This window comes from Vicugna pacos, chromosome 9 (assembly GCF_048564905.1).
Source record: "Vicugna pacos chromosome 9, VicPac4, whole genome shotgun sequence".
In the NCBI taxonomy this organism is placed as follows: Eukaryota; Metazoa; Chordata; class Mammalia; order Artiodactyla; family Camelidae; genus Vicugna; species Vicugna pacos.
The window spans coordinates 74,918,274-74,936,762 of NC_132995.1; the positions used below are offsets into that span (position 1 = coordinate 74,918,274).

The 18,489-nt window shown below is 34.8% G+C and overlaps 1 protein-coding gene across 9 annotated transcripts in view; it reads right to left on the reverse strand.

Moving 5' to 3' along the window:
- Positions 1–2,017: 2,017 nt before the first annotated feature.
- Positions 2,018–18,489, reverse strand: part of CCDC18 (coiled-coil domain containing 18) — a 101,363-nt gene continuing 84,891 nt past the window's right edge. For all 9 annotated transcript variants that reach the window (XM_072968200.1, XM_072968203.1, XM_072968199.1 and 6 more), the window contains 3 exons: positions 17,743–18,210; positions 13,987–14,040; positions 2,018–2,342 (listed from right to left, as the gene is read on the reverse strand). In XM_072968200.1, the coding sequence (XP_072824301.1) occupies positions 14,026–14,040; positions 17,743–18,210 (483 nt within the window). In that variant the 3' untranslated portion in view covers positions 2,018–2,342; positions 13,987–14,025. The remainder of the gene's footprint in view (positions 2,343–13,986; positions 14,041–17,742; positions 18,211–18,489) is intronic.

The following is an 18,489-nucleotide window of genomic DNA, read 5'->3' on the forward strand; positions in this document are numbered from 1 at the left end:
CAGCTGTTCCTGAACAGGGATCCAGGGATCACCCACTGCTGTCATTTCACAGATGAGCCTTGTTCCACCAAGTCTCAGTGAAACTTCTTAGTATGGACTGTTCTCTTCAAAAAAAAAGTTCAAAAGTTTCCTTAGAAGTTTAGTCATGAGTGACAGAAATAGGTCCCCAGGATCCTAGGCTGTCAGAATGCCTTCTACCCAACTTCTCTCATCTTTCCAGTTCTCCACAGCCTTGTAACATGTCCCAGGGACAGAGGGCAAAACCAGACATTTATTAAATTACAGGATTCTTTCAGTAAGCTCATAACCATTTGAAGAAACTTCTACTAACCTAAGTAAACTTAAAGTTTTGATAGAGGCAATGGTATGTTTTATGTTACATAGAGTAAAGTGAAATTTTGATATTTTCATTACTGTATCTGTACTTCCCTACTTGGAGTAATCATCTTCCTCAGAGCTGCAGTTCACTCTCTGTCTAGCTGGCCCTAGTTTCTCTTAGACTTGGGCTTGTGAGTCCACGTTGGTTTTCACTGCTTGGTTAAATAATCAGGGCCACTGGTAAGTGTTTGAAACTGTGATCCCAGCTCTTTCTGATCACAGCTTAACCTAATTTATGTTGTATTAATTCTAAAACTGTTCTAGTACTCCCTCACCTTTAAATTATACTTTGCTTTTATTCTATAGTCGTTTTGCCAATCCATTAAGTAAAAAATAAGTTTGGCACCTCCTAGGTCTTAAAAATTTTCCCTTCAGAGAGGCATAGATTAAAGAACAATTCCATTCTCTGCCAACAAAAAGTTATTTTATTTATCCTGATGTAGGGCTACAATGTGTTCACTCTGCCCATTAGTGTATACCTTTCCCCCGTTTTTCACTTTCTGTGTATACCAAGCGGTAGGGCTTTATTTTCAGAGAGCTAACAGACCTCTCACAAGAGTCACATCACGGTATTCCCTCAGGAAATTACCGTGGCCTATGGCTTGACCCTTAGCTTTGCAGATAACAAAATCTAATCATTCATCAAAGACTGATATTTAACCCAAATGCTAATTTATAAATGAAATTTACTAGACAGTCATAATGGCATGGATTATATGATCATTTTACTAATAAAAAGAAGTTGAATGGGAAGCAAATGTGTAATTATAATCTGATACCGGGGAATCAGAACAAAGTGGAACTGGACATCTACTGAAAACAAAATAATACGGTCTTACCTATTATGCATGCATCTCTTGAATAGCCTTAAAGCAAATCACATGTTTTAGAATGGCCAGTTAGGGTATTTGTATTGGTAATTTTGCCTCTTTTGTGAAGACGACAACTGATAGCCAGGGTGCATGTAAAGGACATAGAACACTCATGGAAGATCCTGGGATCTGCTTGGGAAACTACCAAAAAAGCTGAACTTCTTGCAGGCAAATGAGAAGGGGAGAAGGGAAACGAGAGGGAAACAGATGGTTTAATGGATTCTTTCAAGAATCTGGGCCATGTAAGCATACGACAAAACAGGTAACTAGACTGAGGATGTGAGATTGAAGAAAATACTTTTCTTTTTCAGGTTAGGTAAGACTTGGATATATTTAATGTTGATGGCAAAAAGCTGGTACACAGGAAAAGACTGACAATAGAGATGGGGAAAGTAACTGCAGGGAAGCCCCTGGGGAGACAGAAAGGGATCCAAAATGCAGGTGAACAGAGTATCCAGAGGGAAGCTCAGCCTTCACTGAGACGACGAAGAGGCAAACTGAGTGCAGATTAAGTTTATAAAATTAGGTAGGAAGTAGCAGGAATTCTCTTCTGACAGCTACCATTCTGTCTCTGAAGCAGGCGGTGAAGTCATCTGCTAAATATGTGTGTATCTGTAGGTGGGTGTCACAACAGACTCAAGAGAAGCAGTAAAGGCCTGACCCAGACAGAGATAAAAGTTAACACAAAGAATTCTGAGGCAATGGTGTAAAATCACAGCTGTGTGTGTTAGGGTAAGAGTAAGCTGCTTTACAAAGAGATCCTCAAATTCAGTGGCTTAAAAAGACAGAAGTTTATTTCTCTCTCATTAAATAGTCCAAGGAGAATGTTCCAGGTCACTTAGGCACCCAGGTTCTTTTTATTTTGTTTATCTGCCATCTCCTATGGTGTTTTCCTCATCTACATAGTTGAAGTTGGGTTGTAGGCAATTCCAGCTCCAGAAAAAGGAAAAGACCTTGGAGGAGCACATATGTAATATTTTGATGCCCAGGCCTGAAGCTGTACACTTCATTTCCGCTTGTAGTCTTCCGGTGAGAACTTAATCACTGGAGAGGCCTGGAAATATAGTCTGGCCATGGGCCCAGCTAAAACTCTGCAATTATAGAAAACGGAAAAGAACTGAAAAAACTGATAGTCTTCACCACAGCACAGTTGCATGCTTTTCTCAAACAATATACAACAACTTAAATACAAATATAGTGAGAAAAAGGACAGTAATGAATTCAGTGAAGTTTTCCCATGTAACTAAAGAACTAAAATTTTGGCAAGAGAATGTGATAGAGAAGTGACAGACAATCAATATTTAGGTTGAATAAGAAAATGAATAATAACAGCAGCTAATAGCTTATAGCATTTACTGATCACTTACTATATGCCAGGTATTATTCTAAGTGCTTTAATGTGTATTGACTTATTTAATAACCATAATAACCATTTGAGGCATGTGTTATTATTTTATTTTATAACTGAGGAAACAAAGGCACAGAGAGGTTAAATGACTTTCCCAAAGTGAGACAGTTAAAGTGGCAGCAAAGCAAGGCTCTGAACTGCTTCAAAGGTAATCTGGTTCCAGAGGCCACACTCTTCACCTCATCGTTACACTGCCTCAGGGACGGCAGTTATCGTCTATTGAATACTTACTCTACCCAGAAAGTGTACTAGCATTTCATGTGCATTATCCAATTTCATCCTTACAATCAGCTTCTGAGGGAGCTATTGCTTCTATTTTACGTTTAAGGAGACTGAAGTTTCGTTATTCAGTAACTAATTCAAGGTCATGTGCTTATAAAAGTGGAGAAACCAGGATCAAACCAGATCTCTATGTTCTCAAAGCCCATCTCTTCTTCTTAAATATCTAAATTTTTATTATTAATATAGAACTTACGAACAGTGGAATTCAGCTGTTCTAAGCATATAACTTCAATGAGTTTTGTTAAATACATACACCTGTGTAGCAAATAATCTATTCAAGCTAGAACATTTCTATTATCTCAGAAAGTCTCTTCCTATCCCTTTCCATTTAATTCCCTACCCCTGAGACAAGCATTGTTTAGATTTCCATTCTACATTGTTTTTGTCTGTTCTTAAAATTCATGTAAACGGAATCATAGTATTTAGTTCTGTATATAGCTTTCTTCATTACATTTTTGAGATTTATCCATGTTATTCTTTTTAAAAAATTTATTTTATTGAGTTATTCTATATAACAGTAGTTTATTATTTTTATAGTACTTACATGTATGAATATATCAAGTTGCCTATTGATTCTTCTACTCATGGACATTTGAGTTTTTCCAGTTTTTGGCCATACATGAGAAAAGGTAATGTGAACATTAATGTACAAGTCTTTTTGGTGGGCATTTATTTTCCTTTCTTTTGGCTAAATATCTGGGACTGGTACTGATGCATCATATAGCAGATGTCTGTAGAAATTAAAAGGAACTGCAAAACAATTTTCCAAAGTGACTCCAGATGTTCCACATCATTCAGTGTTGTCAGTCTTTTTTATTCTGTGAAGTATCTGTTTAAGTCTACTATTTCTAAATTGAGATGTTTGTCTTTTTAATTTTTTATTTATAGTGAGGTTTTCTGTTTTTACAACCTTTCAACAGAAGTTTTCTGCCTCATATATTTATATCTCTCACCATGTAGTATGCCTTTTCATTTTCTTAATAGTGAGATTTGAGAGATATTTTTAATTTTGATCAAGTCATTTATTAACTTTCCTTTTATAATTAGTGCTTTTTGGGTCCTAAGATATTTTGAGTGAGAAGTTGGAAGTTTTAAACAAACAGTTAGAAAATATAAAGAACAACCAAAGATGAAAAATAAAATAACTGAAATGAAAAATACACTAGAAAGAATCAATAGTAGACTAAATGATACCGAGGAATGGATTAGTGAGCTGGAAGACAGAGTAGTGGAAATTACTGCCGCTGAGCAGAAAAAAGAATGAAAAGAAATGAGGACATTTTAAGAGACTTCTGGGACAACATCTAGCACACTAATATTCACACTATAGGAGTCTCAGAAAAAGAAGAGAGGGAGAAAGGGCCTAAGAAAATATTTGAAGACATAAGACCTGAAAATTTCCCTAACCTGGGAAAGGAAACAGTCACCCAAATCCAGAAGAGCAGAGTCCCAGACAGGATTAACCCAAAGAGGAGCACACTAAGACACACTGCAATCAAGATGACAAAAATGAAAGATACAGAGAGAATATTAAGAGCAGCAAGGTAAAAGCAACAAATAACATACAAGGGAACTCCCATAAGGCTATCAGCTGATTTTTCAGTGGAAACTCTTCAGGCCAGAAGGGAGTGGCACAATGTATTTAAAGTGATGAAAGGGAAAGATCTACAACCAAGAACACTCAACCCAAGAAGGCTCTTGCTCAGATGTGATGGAGAAATAAAATGCTTTACAGACAAGCACCATCAAGAGTTCAGCAGCATCGAAACAGCTTTACAACAAATGTTAAAGGAACTTCTCCAGACAAAAAAGAAAGGGTCACATCTATAAACAAGAAAATTATGAAATGGAAAAGCTCACCAGTAAAGGCAAACTTACAGTAAAGGTAGGAAATCATCTACATACAAAGTTAGTAGGGAGATTAAAAGACAAAAGTAGTAAAATAGTCTATATCCAAAATAAGCAGTTAAGGGACACACAAAACAATTAGATGTAAAATACAACATCAAAAACGGTAATTGTAAGAAGAGGAGAGTACAAATTCAGGGTTTTAAAAATACGTTTGAAATTAAGAAATCAGCAACTTAAAACAATCAATCACGTGTGTGTCTGTATATCTATATATCTACATCTGTATCTATATCTGTATCTATATATAGAGAGAGACACTACTATACAATACCCTCATGGTAACTACAAATCAAAAACCTATAGTAGATATACAAATGAAAAATAAAAAGGAATCCAAACATAACACTAGAGACGATCACAAAAGACGAGAAGAAAAAAAGGGTAGGGGGGAAAGACCTACAAAAACAAATCCAAAGCAATTAACAAAATAGCAATAAGAACATACATATTGATGATTAATTTAATCATTAACAGACAACATGCTCCCATCAAAAGACATAAAGTAGCTGAATGGATTCAAAAACAAGACACATATATGTGCTGCCTACAGGAGACTCTTTCAGATCTAGAGACACATACAGACTGAAAGTCAGAGGATGGAAAAAGGTATTCCGTGCAAATGGAAATCAAAAGAAAGCCAGAGTAGAAACACTTATATCAGACAAAACAGACTTTAAAATAAAGACTGTTACAAGAGACAAAAAAGGAACTACATAATGAGCAAGAGATCAATTCAGGAAGATATAACAACTGTATATACACACCCAACATAGGAGCACCTCAATATATAAGGCAAATATTAACAGACATAAAAGGAGAACTCAACAGTAACACAGTAATAGTATGAGACTTTAACATTCACTTATATCAATGGACAGATCATCTAGACAGAAAATCAACAAGGAATCACAGCTCAAATGTTCTTAATTGATGTACAGAGAGCATTCCATCCAAAAGCAGTGTAATACATATTCTTTTCAAATGCACATGGAACATTCTCCAGGATAAACAACATACCAGGCCACAAAACAGCTCAGTAAATTTAAGAAAACTGAAATCATATCAAGCATGTTTTCCAACCATAATGCTATGAGACTAGAAATCAACTACAAGAAAAACAACTGTAAAAACATAAACATGTGGAGGCTAAGTGATATGCTACTAAACAACCAATGGATCACTGAAGAAATTAAAGAGGAAGTAAAAAAAAACACCTAGAGACAAATGAAAATGAAAACATGATGACCCAAAACGTATGGGATGCAGCAAAAGCAGTTCTAGGAGGGAATTTATAGCGATACAAGCTTACCCTAGGAAACAAGAAAACTCTAAAATAAACAATCCAACTTTAGACCTAAAGGAACTAAAGAAAGAAGAATAAACAAAACCCAAAGTTAGCAGAAGGAAAGAAATCATAAAGACCACAGCAGAAATAGAGACTAAAAATATAGAAAAGATCAATGAAACTAACAGTTGGTTTCTTGAAAAGATAAATAAAATTGATAAACTTTTAGCCAGACTTATCAAGAAAAAAAGGGAGAGGGATCAAATCAATAAAATTAGAAATGAAAAAAGGAGAAGTTACAACTAACACCACAGAAATATAAAGGATCATAAAAGATTACTACAAACAACTATACTCCAATAAAATGGACAGCCTATAAGAAATAGACAAATTCTTAGAAAGGTACAGTCTCCAAGATTGAACCAGTTAGAAATAGAAACTGTGAACAGATGAATTACCAGTAATGAAATTGAATCAGTAATTCAAAAACTCCCAACAGACGAAAGTCCAGGACCAGATGGCTTCTCAGGGGAATTCAACCAAATATTTACAGAAGAGTTAAAATCTACCCTTCTGAAACTATCCTCAAAAACTGCAGAGGAAGGAACACTTCTGAGCTCATTCTATGAGGCCACCATCCCCTGATACCAAAACTAGACAAAGATACCACAAAACAAGGAATGACAGGCCAATATCACTGACGAACATAGATGCAAAAATCCTTAACAAAATACTAGCAAACTGAATCCAACAATACATTAAAAGGATTACACCATGATTAAGTGGGACTTATCCCTGGGATGCAAGGATTTTTCAAAATCTGCAAATCAATGTGATACACCATATTAACAAACTGAAGAATAAAAACCAAATGATCATCTCAACAGATGCAAAAAAAGCTTTGGATAAAATTCAATATCCATTTATAATAAAAACTCCAGAATTGGGCAAAGAGGGAATATACCTCAACACAATAAAGGCATATATGACAAACCCACAGCTAACATCACACTCAATGGTGAAAAGCTGAAAGCATTCCCTCAAAGATCAGGAAGAAGACAAGGATGCCCACTCTCACCACTTTTATTCAACATAGTCTTGGAAGTCCTAGTCACAGCAATCAGAGTATAAAAGGAAATAAAAGCAATCCAAATTGGAAAGGAAGAAATGAAACTGTTACTGTTTGCAGATGACATGATACTATATACAGAAAATCCTAAAGATGACACTAGAAAACTACTAGAGCTCATCGATGAATTTGGTAAAGTTGCAGGATACAAATTTAATATACAGAAATCTGCTGCATTTCTCTACACTAACAATGAAATATCAAAAAAACACAAAAAAACAAAAAGAAAGAAATTAAGGAAACAACCCAATGTACAACTGCATCAAAAAGAATAAAATACTTAGGAATAAACCTACTTAAGGAGGCAAGAGAACTGTACTCCAAAAACTATAAGACACTGACGAAAGAAATTAATGATGACACAAACAGATGGAAAGATGTACTATGTTCTTGGATTGGAAGAATGAATACTGTTAAAATGACCATATTACCACAACAATATACAGATTCAATGCAATCTCTGTCAAAATACCAACGGCATTTTTCACAGAACTAGAACAAATAATTTAAAAATTTGTATGGAAACACAAAAGACTCTGGATAGCCAAAACAATCTTGAGAAAGAAGAATGGAGCTGACAGAATCACACTCCCTGACTTCAGACTATACTACAAAGCTACAGTAATCAAAACAGTATGGTACTGGCACAAGAAACAGAAACATAGATCAATGGAACAGGATAGAGAACCCAGAAATAAACCCACACACTTACGGTCAATTAACCCATGACAAAAGATACAAGAATATACAATAGAAAAAAGACAGTCTCTTAAATAAATGCTGTGGAGAAAACTAGACAGCTACATGTAAAAAAATGAAATTAGAACATTCTCTAACACCATATACAAAAATAAACTCAAAATGGATTAAAGACCTAACTATAAGGCTGGAAACTATAAAACTCCTAGAGGAAAACACAGGCACTCTGATATAAATTGAAGCAATATTTTTTTCGATCCATCTCCTAAAGCAAAGGAAATAAAAGCAGAAGTAAACAAATGGGACCTAATCAAACTTAAAAGCGTTTGCACAGCAAAAGAAACCACTGACAAAACAAAAAGACGACCTACTGAATGGGAGAAAATATTTGTAAATAATATGACCAGTAAGGGATTAATAGCCAACATATATAAACACATCACAGAATTTAATATCAAAGAAACAAATGACCCGACTAAAAAATGGGCAGAAAAACTGAACAGACATTTTTCCAAAGATGAAGTGCAGATGGACAACAGGCACATGAACAGATGCTCAACACTGCTAATCATCAGGGAAATGCAAATCAAAACCACAATGAGATACCACCTAACACCTGTCTGAATGGCTATCACCAAAATGTTTACAAATAACAAATGTTGGTGAGGATGTGGAGAAAAGGGGACTCTTGTACAGTGTTGGTGGGAATGGAAACTGGTGCAGTCACTGTGGAAAGCAGTACAGAGGCTTCTCAAAAAACTAAAAAAATAAAACTACCATATGACCCAGCAATTCCACTCCTCCTGGCTATCTATCTGAAAAAACCAAAAACAATTAATTCAAAAAGATACACGTACCCTAATGTTCATAGCAGCATTATTTACAATTGCCAAGACATGGAAACAACATAAGTGTCCATCAACAGATAACTAGATAAAGGAGAGGTGGTATATATATGCAATAGGATACTACTCAGGCTTAAAAAAATAATTTTGCCATTTGCAGCAACATGGATGGATCTGGAGGCATTATACTAAGTGAAATAAGTCAGACAGATAAAGAGAAACACTGTACGACAGAACTTATATGTGGAATCTGAAAAACATAACAAACTAGTGAATGTAACAAAAGGAAGCCCAGTTACAGAGTGGTTACCAGCGGGGAGGGTGGAGAGGGACAATACAGGGGTGGGGGTGTAAAAGGTACAAACTACTGGTGTAAGACAGGCTCAAGGATGTATTGTACAACACAGGGAATGTAGCAAATATTTTGTAATAACTGTAAATGGAATGTAATCATTAAAGTTGAATAAAAATAAAAAAATTGAAAGAAATCTCTACCTACTCCAAGGTCATTAAGTTATTCTGTTTCTTCTAGAATCTTTTTAGTTTCAGCCTTTACATTTAGAGGTCTATGGTCCACCATAACAATTTTAAACATAATATGAGGTAGAGATTGAGATTCTTTTCTCCCCTTAAGTTTCTCCAATAGTTCCATCATTATTTGCTAAGGACTTTATTTTCAACATTGAACTACTTTGGTGCCTTGCTGAAAATCAATTAAATATATACCTTTATATATTATATATGTATACATATTAAATCATATATAACATACAAATATATAATCTATTTTGTTCCACTGATATATTTGTGAACTCTTTTAGTTCTACTGATATTGTAATTTAATTCTTAAAATCAAGTAGTGTAGTGTAAGTCCTCCAACGGTGTTCTTTTTCAAGATTATTTGTCTATTCTAGGTCCTTGGCATTTCCAATTAACTTTTAGAATCAGCTTGTCAACTTCTTAAAAACAAAAAAAAAACTATTGGGATTTTGTTTGGGTTTGCATTGAATCTACACATTAATTTGAAAGAGAACTGACATTTTAGCAATACTGAATACCATGAATGTGGTATATACCTCTGTCTCTTTAAATTTTTGTCTTGGCAGTGTTTTAAACTTAAATATACAGCTCTTAATGTCTTACATTTAATTAATTTCTAGGTACTTTATGTTACTTATTGTTGATAAGAAGAAAGTTTTAGTCTGGACAGAAGATCAAACCAGCCACAACATTCCCTTAAGCCAAAGCCTAATCCAGGGCAGTTCTGCAGTCCACAGATCAAGGAGTAATTTCCACTTTCAAGTCTTATTTTAAGAAATATACTTTATAAGGCCAGAGCTGCCATAGCAACTGATTCCTCTAATGGATCTGAGCAAAGTAAACTGAAAACCTTCTGGAAAGGATTCACCAAGCTAAATGCCACTACGAACATTTGTGATTCCTGGGAGGTCAAAATATCAACATTCACAGGAGTTTGAAAGAAGTTGATCCCCACTCTCATAGATGACTTGGAGGGGTTTAAGACTTCAGTGGAGGAAGCAGCAAGAGAACTAGAATTAGAAGTGGAGCCTGAAGATGTGACTGAACTGCTGCCAACTCATGATAAAACTTGAATAAATGAGGAGTTGCTTCTTACATATGAGGAAAGAGAGTAGTTTCTTGAGATGGAATCTATTCCTGGTGAAGCTTCTGTGAAGACTGTTGAAACAACAACAAATGACTTAAAATATTATATAAACTTACTTGATAAAGCAGGGGCAGGACTTCAGAGAATTGAATCCAATTCTGAAAGCAGTCATATTGTGGGTAAAATGCTATCAAACAGCATTGTATATTACAGAGAACTGTTTATTAAAGAAAGAGTCAATGTGGCAAACTTCTTCATTGCCTTATTTTAAGAAATTATCACAGCTAGAAGAAGAAATAAGTGATTAGGAGATAGGTAACTTATCTGAGAAAGAGTTTAAAGTAATGATGGCCAAGATGTTCAAAGAACTCAAGAGGAGTATAGATGCACAAAGTGAAGTTTTTAGCAAAGAGTTGGAAAATATAAAGAATACTCAGAGTTGAAGAATAAAATCAGTGAAATGAGCAATATACTAGAAGGAACCAAGAATAGACTAAATGAGTCAGAAGAACGGATCAGTGAGCTAGAAGACAGATTAATGGAAATCACTAATGCAGAGCAGAAAAAAGAATAAAAAGGAATGAGGATAGTTTAAGAGAACTCTGGGAAAACATGAAGTGCTCCAATATTCACATTATAGGGGTCCCAGAAAGACAAGAGAGAGAGAAAGGACCTGAGAAAATTCTTGGAGAGATAGTAACTGAAAACTTCCCCAACCTGGGAAAGGAAACAGTCACCCAAGTCCTGGAAGTGCAGAGAGCTCCACACAGGATCAACCCAAAGAGGAACACACCAAGGCACACAGTCATCAAATTGACAACAATTAAGGATAAGGAGAAAATATTAAAATTAGCAAGAGAAAAGCAACAAATAACATACAAGGGAACTCCCATAAGGTTATCAGCTGATTTTTCAGCAGAAACTCTACAGGCCAGAAGGGAGCGGCACAATGGATCTGAAGTGATTCAAGGGGGAAACTTACAACCAAGAATACTCCATCCAGCAAGGCTCTCGTTCAGATTTGATGGAGAAATCAAAAGCTTCACAGATAAACAAAAGCTAAAAGAATTCAGTACCACCAAACCAGCTTTACAACAAATGTTAAAGGACCTTCTCCAGTCATCAAACCATAACAAAAGAGAACAAAAAGAAGAAAGAGAAAAGAAAAAGAAGACCTACAAAAGATTGCTTTGGCTGTTCGGGGTCTTTTGTGGTTCCTTATAAATTTTGGAATCGTTTGTTCTAGTTCTGTGAGGAGTGTCATGAGTATTTTGATGGGGGTTGCGTTGGATCTGTGGATTGCTTTGGGTAGTGTGGCCATTTTGATAGTGTTGATTCTTCCAATCCAAGAGCACAAGAAATCTTTCCATTTCTTTGTGTCATTTCAGTTTTCAGAGTACGGGTAACCTCCTTGGTTAAGTTTATTTCTAGGTATTTTGTTGTTTTTGATGCAATGGAAATGTCTCTGCCTGTTACAAAATTCTGGTTTTTGAAGTGAAAAAAAAAAGTGAATGAAGGGTTGCAAATGGCATAATATCCTTCTTTTTTATGGGTGAGTTGTATTCCGTTATATATATATATATATATATATATATATATATATACACACACACATACTGCATCTTTATTATCTATTCAACTATTGAGTGCACTTGGGATGCTTCCATATCTTGGCAATTATAAACAATGTTGCTTTTAATAGCAGGTTGTATATATCTTTTTGAGTTAATTCTTGTTTTGTGGCTGTCTTTATTCCTTTGATAACTATGCAAGTTTAAAAAGCTAAACCTCTAAACGTTCTTAGAAACAATGAACAGTACATGTATGTAAATTTTAAAATATATGTGCAGTAAAACAAAATGATCTATCAAGCCATGAAAGACACAGAAGAAATTTAAAAGACACATTACTAAATGAAAGAAGCCAGTCTGAAAAGGCTACAGACTATACGATTCCAACCAAATGACATTTTGGAAAATGCAAAGCTACAGAAACAATAAAAAGATTGTGGTTTCCAGGGATTTGGGGAGAAGGAGGAAGCAAGGAATGAATAGATGTAGCACAAGGGATTTTTAGGGCAATTAAATTATTCTATATGATACTATAGTGGTGGCTACATGTCATTATACACTTGTCAAAGCCCACAGCATGTACAACATCAAGAGTGGACCCTAATGTAAAGAATGGACTTTGGTTGATAATAATGTGTCCAAATTGATTCATCGATTGTACCAAATAAGGCACACTGATGAGGGATGTTGAGGGTTGGAGCGTATACATGTGCGGGTGGGGAGGGCTATGTGCGAACTCTGTATTTTCTGCTCAATTCTGTTGTGAACCTGAAACTGTTCTAAAGGAATAAAGTCTATTAAAATGAATTAAAAAAAAAGAAATTTATCTATTGCACCTACATTTGTACTTCATAAAAGCTTCTGGGCAATTTAGATAACTTTCTCCTCTGTGTTTAAATAGTAGTCCGTATGTTTGAGCATTTCTTTGGTGCTATTTTCCCGAATAAAAGACCAAAGTTATTTGAAAATAAATATGAACTGTTTCTGACAGAGAAGCAAATGAAAGATTGATAGAATCAAAGCTAAACACACATCTCCACACAACTCAAGCCAGAAGAAATCAGACAGACCTCAATTACCTAGCTACTTCAAGAACAACTCCTTTGCTCTGATTTCAGTATTGTTTTATTTCTAGACTTCATTTGGCATTTATACATGTTGTGTTTGAATAAACTGCCAATTTGTTAAATTAAAAAAAAAAAGAAAGAAAGAAATTATAACAGCCACCTCAACCTTCAGCAACCACCAAGATAGAGGAAAGATCCTCCACTAGCAAAAAGATTATAATTTGCCGAAGGCTCGGATAATGATTTGATTTTTTTTAGCAATAAAGCATTTTAAAATTAAGGCATGGACACTGATTTTTTTAGATGTTGCTACATATACTGTAAACATAACTTTTATATGCACTGGGAAGCCAAAAAATTCATGTGATTTGTCTGCTGTGATATTTGCTTTATTGCAGTGATCTCGAACTGAATCTGCAATATCTCCAAGGTATGCCTATAGTATCTACTTCACAAGATTGTTTTGTGGATTAAATGAGTAAACAAATATAAAGTACTAAAAATAGTGCCTGATAAACAGTAAACACTTAACAAAAGTTAGTCATTATTAGTACAGTTATGAACCTATGAAAGAAAGATTTGTAAATTCATATTACTTTTTTTAATTCATATTACTTATTTTTTAAAAAGCATTATTAGAAAAATGAGCAAGCAATATTGTAGTTTGATTGAAAATATAAATTACTCAATGTACTTATTATGCATTTTAATGATTTCTACATAAAAAAATAAAGACAAGGAAAACAGCAAGTTTAAACCAAAATAATAAATAATTATTTTTCACAAAGACTATAAGTAAGCTTTAGAAGAAAGAAGTTTCTTTAAAAATATTAAGATATAAAATTTATTCAAAAGCAATAAAATAACAACTTCTAAGAACTACATATAATAAGTAAATACAGCACAGTACCAAAAAATCCCATTTTTCATCACATCAGCATCTTCTTTTAATTATAAATTTTCTCCCTGGAATAATACAAAATAATAGATTAATATTTGAAGTATTTGAAATAATTGACTGAGGACTAAAAGCCCACTATAGTAATCAAGGGTACAATTTAAAGCAAGAGTGGAAGATATTTAGTCAGCTGAAAAATATGAAGCAGAAAAAGTCAGTAACAAACCACATCGGTCGAAAAAGCAAATACTTCTGGTGGAGGGGTTTGGAGGGAGTGCAAGGGTTAAACTAAATTAATTTTAAAAACAAAAACAGCTGGCATAATAAAAATAAGACATTTAGACACTCGTGTCACATTATAGTTCAACTGAGAGCACCAGTAAGATAGGCAAATGAAGGACCACATGAAAGAAGCCAGTGAAAGAGAGGATAGAGGGGAAAAAAAGAGCAGGAAAGGAGGGAGACAAGAGAAATATTTGCACAAAAAAGTAGCACAACACAGAGAAATAGGAAAATAGAGGGAAGAGCCTCAGAAGATTCTAAAATTACAGGTCAAATATTCCTCTCACATCTTGGCCTTTTCTGGGGCCAGGAATTTGAAAATGTTAACCTGTCTCTGGGCACTACCTGTACTCCTGCTTCATCTTGTTTTCCTCCTGCCTGTGTTACCCTACAGCTGATTTTCCCCATTAGCTTTCATCTTATTGCAGGGTATACAGACCATATTCATATTCTGTAAACTACTTTTCCTTTTTGAAAGTAAGCTGGATATAAACAGTACTTCTTACAACTTCCTAAAAAGCCGTGAATCTGCTAGTTAGCTCACACTTCTGCTGCTCTCATCTAAAACAGGAGTTCCTGAAGTCTGTGAACTCCTTGAAATTGTGTGCATGTGGCATTTTTTGTGAGTTCTGAAGCTTCCGTCTGAGTCTGAAAGCAAAATACTGCTGTTTTAGAGGATTTATTATGAATGGACTTGCCAATGTAGTTTGCTACTAATCTGTTATACCATAAATTTGCTATGCCTCAGCTGATAACCCAGCTTCTTATTTCATTAAGAAAATAAAGACAATAGCAGAATTTCTTCCCTCCTATCATCATGTGTTTCTTCCACTCCAGATGTTTCTGTACCTTTATATGCTGCCTTCCTTCCTTGTACAGTAGATAAACTCCCTTTTTTATCCAAGGCCAATTCTACTTCTCTGCTGGATCCTGTCTCCTTTAGCCTACTTTAAGGGTTTTACTCCTTTCACTGTCCTGTCTTGAGTTATCAGTTTCACTGTTTATTGGATCACTTTCATCAACATACAAAATACTGTTTTATCTCTTACCCTAAAAAACAAAATGAAAAACTCTCCCTTTTCATCGTGTCCCTCTCATTTCTCTGCTGTACTGTGTATCAAAAGAGCTGTCTATTCTTGGTGCTTCCATTTGTTCCTCTCCCTTTATCTCTGATCCCACTCTTAATCAGGCTTTTATCCTATTTCTGTGAAGCCATTCTTTAAAAAGTCATCAACTGATTCCACATTAACAATCATGACATCAGTTATCAATCCTCGTCTTATTTAGCAACATTTGACACAGATGACCTCATCCTCCTTGAAGAAGAAAAATGTTCTTACTTGGCTTATGGGATATACTCTCCTAATTTTTCTCCTGTGTCACGCTTACTTCTCAGTTAGCTTTAACTTAAATTACTTGAATGCTAAAAGTAATTTAGCCTTAGTAAAGTAGGCTTAGTTTTTGGAACTTATTTTTTTTCAACCTCCAGTAATTCCACCGACTTAATCCAGCATTTGGCTCTAATTACCAACTATATGTTGATGATATCCAAATTTTATAATTTCAGTCTCATAAACTCAACCATTCATTTGTCTTCTCCACTTGGACATCTAACAGAACTCTCAAATTTAATATATCTAAAATAAAACTCTTGATTCTCTCCATGCCTCAGAATCTGATCATCTGCTATTATTCCCCATCTCAGTAAATGCTCAGAATGGCCAAAATCTTTGGAGTCTTCCTTGATTTGTTTCACTAAAAACCTGCATCAAATACTGCTGGCTCTACCTGCAAAATATATCCAGAAATGGAGCCATTTTCAACACTTCCACATCTACCCCCCTGCCTATTCAAAACCATCTCTTGCCTGGATTGTTACAAGTAACCTCCAAGATAATCTCTGTTCTTATCCCTTTATCATCCATTCTTCATAAAGCAGTCAGACTGACCCTTTAAAAATATAAATCAGATCATGTCCCTTTCCTAAGCAGAACCTTTCAATGGCTTCCTATCAGACTTCAAATAAAATCCCAAGTTCTGAAAGGATCTACACTAGGGTACTCCTACCCTACTACCCGACCCTCAGCATTATCTCTTATCTCCCACTTCTCACCCTTCTATTTACAATAAATCAGCCACACACCCCCTAGCTGTTTTTTTGACCGTGCCAGGTATGCTACCACCTCAGGACTTTAGCACCTGTTGCTCCCTCTCCTCTAATGTTCTTCCTTCAGAGATGAGATAGTTTAATTCCTTACTTCCTTCCTACAAGACTCTGATTAAATGTCACCTTCTGGTGAGACTTTCCCTGATCACCCCATATAAAGCAGTACCCCAGTCACACTGTATCCTCTTACCAGCTTTCCTTCATAACACATTTCCACCCGACATTACAGCATATATCTACTTGCTCATTGATGATCTCCCCACTAAAATGTAAGCTCTGTTTGGACCGGGTTTTGATTGTTTTTGTTTTGTTTATTTCTATAATCCTGGTGCCTAGTATATAGTAGATGCTCAATAAATACTAAATGAATCAAGTGGCTGAATAAACGATAAACAGGAAACACAACTGTGGTTTTAAAGGCTAGATGAAAACTAATTTTATCAGGCTTTATAGAAAATTGTCTTGTTTATCACCTTGTTTGCTATACACTTGAAATTTCATAATGTCCAAATTTTGTTTTGCCAGTAAGAATATCATTATATTTCTATAGTTTTCTGCTTATAAATAATAAATTAAGCTTTTTAACATTCGGAAAAATGTGGAGAAATGAACAGAAGCTCCAACAGTCTTTGTCTTGGATCCATTCTAAAAACACTTTTTAAACTTTTTAAGCCACCAAACCTATTTTGTTATGTTTGAAAATGAGGTAAATGGGCATTTGAAAAAAAGCTGACATTAGCTGGAAGAGATTATTTCTGTATGCAAATTATAGATTAACTGCTTATAAACAACACCAACTGTCTGTAAGGTACGTGTAGTAGGGATAAAGTTGCCTCTTCAGTATGATATGCTCAAGGAATAATGGGGTAGAAAAATTATGTGAATGAGATATTCTGAGCCATTATAGAAGTCTATGAACAAAACAAAGGCTACCTTAATAATTTTTACTGGAATGGTTTCCAGGAAGTCAAGGAATACAACTAATTTTGGAACTCCATAAAACATTCTCCAATGTTCTGGAGTTCAAAATACTTTCCTAATATGAGGTAGAATTAGTCTTCAAATATAGAGATTATATTTAATCAGATACATAGGTAACTTTAACAAAGGTTAATATTAAAAATCTAAATTTTCAACTCAACTTGTCTGGGGTAAAAGCATTCAAAACTTACAATGAATTTTTTCATACTTTCAATATTTGTGCACATCACCTAATGGCATAAGTGCTTCATTTAAATATATGGGTCTTTTTTTCTACAAGCAATTAAATGATATTCTCTGGAGACAAATTATCATAACTTCTAACGTATGCTTTACATACCTGAGTTGGACCAGCACCTGCTTGCATAGAAGACTTTTTTAATAGTCTCACTTCTCTGTTTATGTATCTCAGCATTCCACTAAGTGTACTGAAGTCATTATTCTCAGAACTATCATCTTCTAGGTCATATGCGAGAGGTTTAAATGAGTCTGACTGGGTATAAGTCAGATTCTTCTGGCTTTCTTCTACTGTTGAAGGTTTTTCCAATTGCATTTTTTTTAAGTCCTGCAACAATTCTTCAGAAAGGTCTTCATCACCATGAGTTCTGAAACTAAGGTCACTCGCACTAATAGAGCGACGTAGTTTTCTACACTTGAAAAAAGTTGTGTGAGAATGTTTAGCAAATTTTGGATCTTGAGTATCAGGCATAACTTCCATGGGAAATGTAAATGGGGCTGCTAGAAATTTGATGTCTTCTGTCCTTTCATGTCCAGAAATTTTGGCTTGTAATCTGGTTAATTCTGATTCCTGTAGAAAAATTGGTACATAGTGGGTGCTAAATACATTTTTGTTAAATGAAATGAATTACTTAGAAAATCACAGACTCTTAGAAGTCATTTAAGTTAAACTTCATCCCAATATAGGAATTCTTTTTATAACAACTCATGGGAGTTTTCCAAGCTCTGTTAAAACCCTTCATTTTGGGGCAATTATCTATGTTCACTACAAGAATGATTAAACTATACTAAGGAATTCCATGAAAACTAGATTTTTCCTTATAGTTTTTTTCTTTGTTAGTGTTAATGA